General features: G+C 45.9%; 1 protein-coding gene across 1 annotated transcript in view; it reads left to right on the top strand.

Annotated features, from left to right (window-relative positions):
• Nucleotides 1–350: 350 nt before the first annotated feature.
• Nucleotides 351–9,113, top strand: part of DSTYK (dual serine/threonine and tyrosine protein kinase) — a 50,301-nt gene continuing 41,538 nt past the window's right edge. Inside the window, exon 1 of the mRNA XM_072759423.1 lies at nucleotides 351–751. Within this exon, the coding sequence (XP_072615524.1) occupies nucleotides 472–751 (280 nt within the window). The 5' untranslated portion in view covers nucleotides 351–471. The remainder of the gene's footprint in view (nucleotides 752–9,113) is intronic.

Below are 9,113 nucleotides of genomic sequence, written 5' to 3'. Positions count from 1 at the left end.
TTCAGTAAGACACCTCACTTCTGCGGCCGCCGGATCCCGCAGCCTCCTCTCTTTCTCTCTAGTCTCTGTGCAGGGCGCGGGGACGCGTTTTAAAGTAGAGAGAGTACGAGCAGCAGAGCGGGTGAGGTTCCAAGGGGAAATGGCCCCAGCCTCCGTCTCCCGCTTTCGGAGCCGGCCCCGCGCAGACTACAAGTCCCAGGAGACCCCGCAGGGGACGGCGCGCTCTAGTGATCCTTCCGTCACTCTCCGGGGGAGCGGAGACAAAGGTTCCGTTGGCGGCGCACTGCGGGTTGGTTTGTTTTCAACGGCGGTGACGGAGGTTAGACGCCCGGCAGACTGCAGGCGGGGGCGTCGGAGCGTCGGGAGGCGGATTCGTCCTCCCCGAGCACTCGGGGGGGGGCGGGGGCGGGCAGGAGGGCAGCGGGGCCGGCGGGCCGGGGACCCAGCCGCGCGCACGGAGCCGGCCGCGAGATGGAGGGCGACGCGCTGCCGCGGAGGAGCGAGCGCGTGTCGGGTCCCGGCCCCGGCGGCGGCGGCGGAACGATCCGCGAGCTGTGCCGGGGCTTCGGCCGCTACCGCCGCTACCTGGGCCGCCTGCGACAGAACCTGCGCGAAACCCAGAAGTTCTTCCGCGACATCAAGTGCTCGCACAGCCACGGCTGTCCCTCCCCCCCGGGCGGCGGCGGCGGCGGCGGCGGCGGGCCCGAGCGCGGCCCTGCCGGCGACGTCGCCGACACCGGGCTGCAGGCGGGTAAGGAGGGCAGCGGCGGCGCGGACGGGCCGGAGGCCGGCGGGGGGCCAGGCCGCGCCCCTGTCCCCGCAGAACGAGCGGCGAAGGGACACGGAGCGGGAGCGGGAGCGGGGCGGCGCGGCCGTGGGCGGGCATCCCTGGGGCGGGGGCGGGGGCGGGCGAGGGGCGCCCGGGGGCCGCCGGGGCTCCGCGAGCGGGGCGGGCGCCCCGGGTCAGACGGCGGTGCCCAGGGCTCCTCCCGGGGAGCAGCGGGAGGCCCTCGGTGGGGGGCGTTGGGGTCGCCCCCCGCTTGGGGACGGAGGAGTGGACGGACGCGGGCAGGGCGGCGGGCAGGGCGGCGGGCAGGGCGGCCGAGCCCGAGGAGGCCGGGGAACCCGCGTGGGGGACCCCGTGCGATGCTGTTGCACCTACCGCCAAGTAGGAACGTAGCCCAGGTGGGGCTGGGGTCGCTGAGGCGCATCTCTGGACGCCAGGGAGTTGCCTGAGCGGTTGCTTGTGCTTCTGCTGAAAAAGTTAGGGAACATACAGTAGGGGAGATTTTTGGGCTGTTATTTATTTATTTATTTTGGTGCTGAGACTTCTTGCCTTGAATCTCTCTGGGATGTGCTGGAGTCTCTAAAGCACTTAAAGTTTTTTTTTTTTAATTTTTTTATTTATTTATGATAGAGAGAGGCAGAGACACAGGCAGAGGGAGAAGCAGGCTCCATGCAGGGAGCCTGATGTGGGACTCGATCCCGGGTCTCCAGGATCGCGCCCTGGGCCAAAGGCAGGCGCCAAACCGCTGCGCCGCCCAGGGATCCCTCTGAAGCACTTAAAATCGTGCAGGGACTTTGATCTTTCCTAATGTCTTGCTGCTGCTTCAACTGCTATTGGCGGGGAACCCGAGGGTTTGTTAAGTACTGCGTCTAATTAGGAAATAACTTAGATTGGAAGGGAGAGGGGACTGGCATCCCATGTAGACAGGTGCCCTGGGGCCGACATAGCAAACAGGTCAGTGGGTTTAATTTAGTGATTCTCAAACGTAAGTGTGCACTAGAATGAAATTAGCATTAAAAATGTCTTTTAGCTCTTACAGATAGAGTAGGTTTTGTGGGTGGATCCTGAGAATCTACACATAAAATGCTGCTGGGGATTCTCTTGCAAGTGGTTTGCAAACACACTCTGGGAAACAAATTTAGATGCTAATAGCACATTTGAACGTGAAGCCCAGAACAGAATCAATTGTTGAACTGTTCCAAGTTTCACGTTGGGTCCTGTGTTTCCAAAGTTGCATGTTTGATATCCTAAATTTGTCCGAGACACCAGAAATGGTGATAAACATAAGATAGTAAGATTCTGATATTATCTTAAATTACATTATCCCATTTAGTTGGCTTGGGTATAATAAACATGGGAAGAAAGGCCTGATAGCTTTTGTGGACTTGTGGTTTTGACATCATATGCGCAGAGATTTGCTGCTCTGAAAATGGAACTATGGAGGCTGTCAGAGAACTGGCAAGAAGGGCTAATGTTTTCAGAGATGATCCTCAGAATGTGTACTTTCACCTTAGCAAAAGCTTTCCAGCAGCTTCCCTGCTCCCAAGTTTTTCTTAAAACTTACCTGAAAGAGTCTTTTATTGCTGTTACTTTATAACAACTATTTATTTTAGAATCACTACTGAAAAAAAACAAAAACAGAGAGATGGAGGTTATCAAGGCACCTGGACACGCTCTTGTTTTTATTCCTTAAAAGCCAAGTTAAGAAACACAAAGGTACCCTTTGTATTTTGCCTCATTGGCTTTTCTAGTTGACTGCATCATGAACTAATCTTTGCATATTGTATTTAACTAACTCTTTTCACCCTCTGGAGCCTGTCCATCTGAAATAAAAACTAGGGTAGAGTGCAGATGACTGGACTAGGAACAATTTGATTTTTTTTCCATAAAATGCTTCCATTCCTTTCAGTATGGAGAGTTTTGTCTTTGGAGGTGAAAATGAGCATTAGGGAAAATTAGTGAGGTGTCACTTACTGTGTATATTTTGGGAATGCCATGTTTCCAGTTGTTTAGGTAACTGTTAGAAAGTCGAAGCCACTCCTTAACTGACAACTAGCTCTTGTTTTACCATTTTACAGGCTGTATGTGCAAAGTCAAGTTCACTCAGAGCCTGTCTCAACTTTCTTTTGTGAATGTTTATTTCTGAATAAGAACTCTAAGAGAACGCTCAAAAATTTTTTTAAATTCCCTTTATCTAAAATAATAATAATAATAATAATAATAATAATTCCCTTTATTTCAGCCCAACCCCCCCCACCTGCCTCCTCTCTGGCAAACACTAGTTCTGTTTTGTCTCTTTTTCTTTTGTTTCTTCAATTCCACACGAGTGAAAGGAACAGTCAATTCCTAACCTAACAAACCTCTAGAAAGTTGTGTGTTTTTTAAAAAAAGATTTTATTTTTTTAAGAGAGAGAGACAGAGATAGTGAAAGACAACATGAGCAGAGAGGAGAGGGAGAAACAGGCTCCTGGTTGAGCAGGGAGCCAGAAGATAAGACATGAACGAACATACGGCACTCAGGATCCCAGAACCCTGGGACCATGACCTGAGCCAAAAGCAGATGCTTAACCAACGGAACCACCGAAGTGTCTCTAGAAAGTTTTAATCGTCATGTCAGAGTGGAAGTGTGCTTCTAGTTTGGATGTAGTGTATTTGAGCAACTGAAAATCATTAACTCCAAATTTTTATTATTTTACTTTTAGCCACAAAGGAGATGGGAAGGGCCCCCAAATAATGTTTTCTTCTTAATTTTGACAGTTTCGTGTTGGAGGCAGTTTAGAGAGTATATAATGTATATGATGTTTTAGGAGCTAAAAAGTAGATTTGCAATCAAACTCTTAAAATAAGAGCAGCCTGGCCTGTACAAAGCAGAATGAATTACAAATGAAATTTCTTTAATTCCATTCCTCCTCTGCTGCTCAAATCATTGGCCTTTTCACTAGTTTAACTACAGGGTATGAGAGCCCCTTTATCTGTTAATTTTCCTTTCAGAAGTAATGAGATAAAGGCTTTGAAAACTTCTTTGAAAAAAGGCAGAATGGAGTGCTACAAAGTAGCAAAGGGAAAAGTATTTTTCTTGTTTTGTGATCCAACAGATCCTTAATTGTTGCAAGGCATCATAAACATTTGAAATGAAGACATTGGAATGATCAAATGTGTCTAGTTGGAATGCTCTCTGCTGTGCTGCATTCCTTCCATCCTGTTTCCAGTCCTTAGTAACTAGATGACCTTGGGCACATCACAACTGTGCTGTGCCAGTTTCCTCATCTGGAACCCGGGATTATAACAGTAGTCTTGCCCCTAGGGTTGTTGGGAGTTGATATACTTTAATGTGTGTGCTTTAGTGTAATGCCTGCTACCGCGCTGTGTAAGTATTATAGGTAGGTCGTGTAATTCCATAGTTATTCAGTAAACATTTAAGTATCTGGTATAGGGAACAGAGAGTCAAAAAAGACATTGGCCTTTGGTTAGTGGGAATCGGTCTTTCCCTTCTATACTTTTCTCCTAGGAAAGCAAAAAGAATTACAATTATCATCATTCCAGTGCATGAATTAGTTGTTTCTGTTGGAGAAGGGATCCAAAGGACTAGGAAGACCTGAAGTCAGTCCTCTAGAAAGGTCCAGTCTAACTGCAGCCCTATATATAGGCAGCACCTAAAGCAGAAAAATGGCCGAGAGCTAAGTAAGGTACGGTAGGTTATAGGCATTTCATGGGAGTTACAGTTCTTAGGTTTTTATAGCCCTTTGCCTTTGGTTAGTGAACAGATTTGTGTCTCTAACATTCTTTACCCTCTCTTTTTCACACCTAGTATAAACTGGCTGCCAGAATTTAAAAGAAGAGGAAAAGCACTAGTGCAGCTATTGGAAGTAGACATTTTTCTTGGACTCCTTAGATGGAAATCGGAATAGGGAGTTAAGTGGCAGAGTGGCGTCTGGGGAAGAGACAGAAAATTGGGAGAGCGGAGATTATTTACAGCCTGGTTTCATGTGGCTGCCTTCTTTGGGGGCTCTGTGGTGGGAAGTCGGTGTGCAGGGTGAAACAGCAGGAGCCTGCAACCAGCGTGCTCTCCAGTAGTTCATCCTGGTCTGTTCTTGCCCTTCAATATAATCTCTGCAGGGATGGTGCTATAACTGGTTCTTATGTATTATTTTTATTATCTCAAGCATATTGAAAACTTTTGCTTTCTCTCTCAATTTTCTTCATGTATGGAAGCAACAATAGTGGTCAAAAAGCGAGCACAAGCTTTGGAATCAAACCTGGGTTTCCTGTTGTAGTTTAGCCTCTTATTCACTTTGTGACTTGGGCAAGTTGCTCAATCTAGTTGAGCCTTGGATTTCTCCTATGTGAAATGGTAGTGATATGACATGCTGTATATTGTTTGATTCCATCTGTGTGAAATACCCAGAATAGGCAAGTTCATAAAGATAGAAGGCATGTTAGTGATTGCCAGCAGATGAAGAGAGAGGAAAATGCGGAGTGACTGCTAATGGGTGTGGGATTTCTTTTCGGAGAATAAAAATGTTCCGGAACTAGATTGTGGTGATGGGTGCACCACTTTGTGAATATGCTAAAAAAGACTGAATTACACACTTTAAAAGGGTGAATTGTATCTAAATACATACATACTTACATAAAATGAGAGTGCTAATGTCTATCTCCCAAAGTTGTTGTGACTTTTAGGGATGATCTACTTTAAGCACTTAACGCAGCCATGTAGTGAGTGCTCAGTATATGCAGCTGTTTGTGTGTATGTATGTAGTTGGTGAGCACTAGATTAGGAGGTTGGAGCATGTTGGGTTGGTGGAAGAATAAGGGGATCAGAAAGAGGGAATGTGGGACAGAACAGCTTTGAGCTGGAGCCAGATTCAGTCCCACGTCTCTAAACTCCCCATCTGGTCCTGCTTTTGTGACTCCTTCCTTGTTCATTTCTGACCTGGCCATGAGAATATAAAATGCACCCTGGCAGTGAAGAGATTTTGTTACGAATGAGTCGTAGCCCAGGCTCCGTAGCTTGCCATGGAGCCGTAATTGACTTCAGTGGGAGACATCATTATCTGATTGAATTGAGTATAATGTGACACCACCTACCCTAGCCTCCTATTCCAATTTCCAGTCCCTGACATTTAAGGCACCCGGCCCCTCTTTGCAGATTTTGCTACCTCCCCTTCCCTGCTAAGAGTCTGGGAGGAAGTGGCCTCCCCCAAACACAGTGGCTCTTTGCACCTTTCCCCTTTATAGCCTCTCCCTTCCTAATCATCCCTTCTAGGGATAATCTGTTTCCGTGGCCCAGGGCAGCCCACTATGAAAAGGCTTGGATAATTCTGCATGCCTTTAAAAGAAAAGACTCAGAAGCCTGGGTGGCTCAGCACCTGCCTTCGCCCCCGGGCCTGAGGAAAAAAAATAGGAAAGAAAAGACATAATTACCTTTAAGATTTGCCATATATGAAAAAAAAAAAAAAAAAAGATTTGCCATATATGGGCGGCCCCGGGTGGCTCAGCGGTTGTGCCACCTTCAGCCCAGGGCCTGATCCTGGAATCCCAGGATCGAGTCCCACGTCGGGCTCCATGCATGGAGCCTGCTTCTCCCTCTGCCTGTGTCTCTGCCTCTCTCTGTATGTATCTCATTAATAAATAAATAAAATCTTAAAAAAAAAAAAGATTTGCCATATGTGTAGTTTAGTCTGAAATGTCATCACTGATTTCTTTTTTTTTTTTTTAATTTTTTTTTTTTTTTTTTTTTATGATAGTCACAGAGAGAGAGAGAGAGGCAGAGACATAAGGCAGAGGGAGAAGCAGGCTCCATGCACCGGGAGCCCGACGTGGGATTCGATCCCGGGTCTCCAAGATCATGCCCTGGGCCAAAGGCAGGCGCTAAACCGCTGCGCCACCCAGGGATCCCCATCACTGATTTCAATACATAGTTTTTCAGCCTTCAAGTGGTTTTAAGGAAAGCATGGATTTTTTTTTAAAGATTTTATTTATTTATTCATGAGAGGCAGAGAGAGAGAGAAAGAAAGAGAGAGGCAGAGACACAGGCAGAGGGAGAAGCAGGCTCCCTGCTGGAAACCTGACGTGGGACCAGATCCCTGGTCTCCAGGATCACACCCTGGGCTGAAGGCAGTGCTAAACCGCTGAGCCACCCGGGCTGCCCAAAAGCATGGATTTAAACAAAAATCCACTCTGGTCTTTAAATTTTGTTTTGCTTTGTCCACTTTCCAACACCTCCTTTTATTTCTGTATGCTTCTGTTCTCCATCTCACTTCCTACATTAAATGTACTTCTCAAAAACAGTCTCTTGAAAATAAAACCTCAAAAAATATGCCATCAAGGTAAAGGGAAATACGAATTTCACCTTGAACCTTTTGTTCAATTCCTGTAGGTTCTGTATGTTGTTTCGTTTGTATGAATGCAATGCATATATTTGTTTTATCCTGCCTACTAGATTGTGAACCCCTAAGAGTAAAGACTCTTTTATTCATCTTTGTATCCCCTGCAATGCCTGCCTACATAGAGCTTTATATTTAGTAGGTAAATAAATACCTGTTAAATTATTTCCATTGCTGGTAGATATTGGGGGTGATGTTTTTTTCCACTTCAGAAGGACATTTCCTCCCCATATAAAATAGGGATTTTTGTAGATTTACCTGCCTTTTACTAGCTGGACCTCTAAAAAAGAACAGTGATGCATTTGAGAGATGACTGATTAGGCTGGGTTGCATTCTGTGCAGATACCCAAATGATTTTCATGCCCCAAAGAATAAGTTACATGTGATTCCAGTGTGCCAGAGCTTCTCTGTGATATGGGAAGTTAAATCCTTAATATTCATTCACTCAACAGATCTTTATTAATGCCTAATTCAGTACTGGGGCCAGGATACACAGTGGTGAACCACTGTCCTACTAACTGATAATATTTCAAGTTGATGTTACGGAGGGAAGGATTAGTGTTTTGTCATGTTCCCTCTAGAGGATTTTTTTTTACAAATTGATTATTTACTTAACTATTAGCTGTCTTTGAGGGCATGAGATAGGCATATGGGAAGTTGTCAGATGAAATGACATTGACAGGAAAAGGAATTGAGTACTAACTTTCTGACAGAGTTCAGGAAAATTAGCCCCCATCCGTCTTTGATGGAGTAATTGTAATTGCCTTGTTTGTATGGCTCAAAAGCAGAAAGCATTCACGAAGGTTAGAGCGGCTTCCATCTTCATATCTTTTCTCAGAGCTTACTCAGAGGGAAGCTGGCATGAAGAACATGAGTGTGTGGGTATGTATGGTTTTCTTCCTAACAGTGTTAAGACCTAAGGTGAGTTTGCTTCTTACGTTTTGTAGGAAAATAGTTCACCTCTAGGGACGAAGGGTTTTGCTTCCTACACCATGCAGGGAGTCTGGTGGTGGTGTATCTAGCAAGGGTGGAGAGGGTGAGTTCACGTGGGAGATGCAGGTTTTCTTTCTTGGCTCTCCAAAAGGTCTGCCTGGAGTCCCTCATAGGACTTAGTCCAGTCTAAGTCTAGGCTACTCCTTGCTTGAAAACAGATTCAGTTCTTTCCCAGAGGAGGATCGTGGAATCTAATACCTGAACAGAGAACAGCTGAAGCCGTGGTGGAGATCCGTGCCCCTTGCTTAGAGCCATCAGCCAGCCTCTCTGAGAAAGTCCCCTTAGAAGTGCTACTCTTCCAAAGCCTAAACCAGAACTCTCTAAAAGAAAGTTGATCAGAGCATGGAGACTCCTTATTATCGTCTGTGGGCCCCTGGTTGGAGTGCCCATCACGTGCAGTGCCTTTCTGTGTCTTCTTTAGGGGTTGGCCGTATTCCCCAGCCTTGTGCCATGCTGCTGTGGGAACCTTTTGACCACAATTCTCTTTGGAGTTGGGCTTTGTAATGTGCTTCCGTTCCCTGGGGTGGTGTTCTCTGGGCAGGAAGATGGGAAGTAGGACTTGAGGATTGTTTTGCTTTTCACTTGTCTAACTAATAATGCCTCAAAACTATCCCAAAGAATGATGATAGGTTATGTTTTCATAAAAGCTTTTGATTAAAAACACATACACAAAACTCAACACTTGTTTTTTAAAAATGCTTTTATCCCATTCTTTATTTAGATTTAAAAAAAACCCAGACAAACCCAAGTCCAACTTTGGCTTCATCAGATTAAGAACTCTAGTGCCTTATTTATGCTGGACATATTTTATGGTGTTTTTACCCTTTCCAGTTGATGTGATAGGGAGAGAATTACATTTCCCAGGATTTTTTTTTTTTTTTTTTTTAATCAAGCCAAACTTTCCAAAGCAAAGACTAAGGGCCTGTCATAAATGCAGCTAGATTCAA

The sequence above is a fragment of the Vulpes vulpes genome, chromosome 5 (genome assembly GCF_048418805.1).
Source record: "Vulpes vulpes isolate BD-2025 chromosome 5, VulVul3, whole genome shotgun sequence".
Lineage (NCBI taxonomy): Eukaryota > Metazoa > Chordata > Mammalia > Carnivora > Canidae > Vulpes > Vulpes vulpes.
The sequence above is the reverse complement of the archived record's forward strand: the minus strand, read 5'-3'. Positions and strand labels throughout refer to the sequence as shown.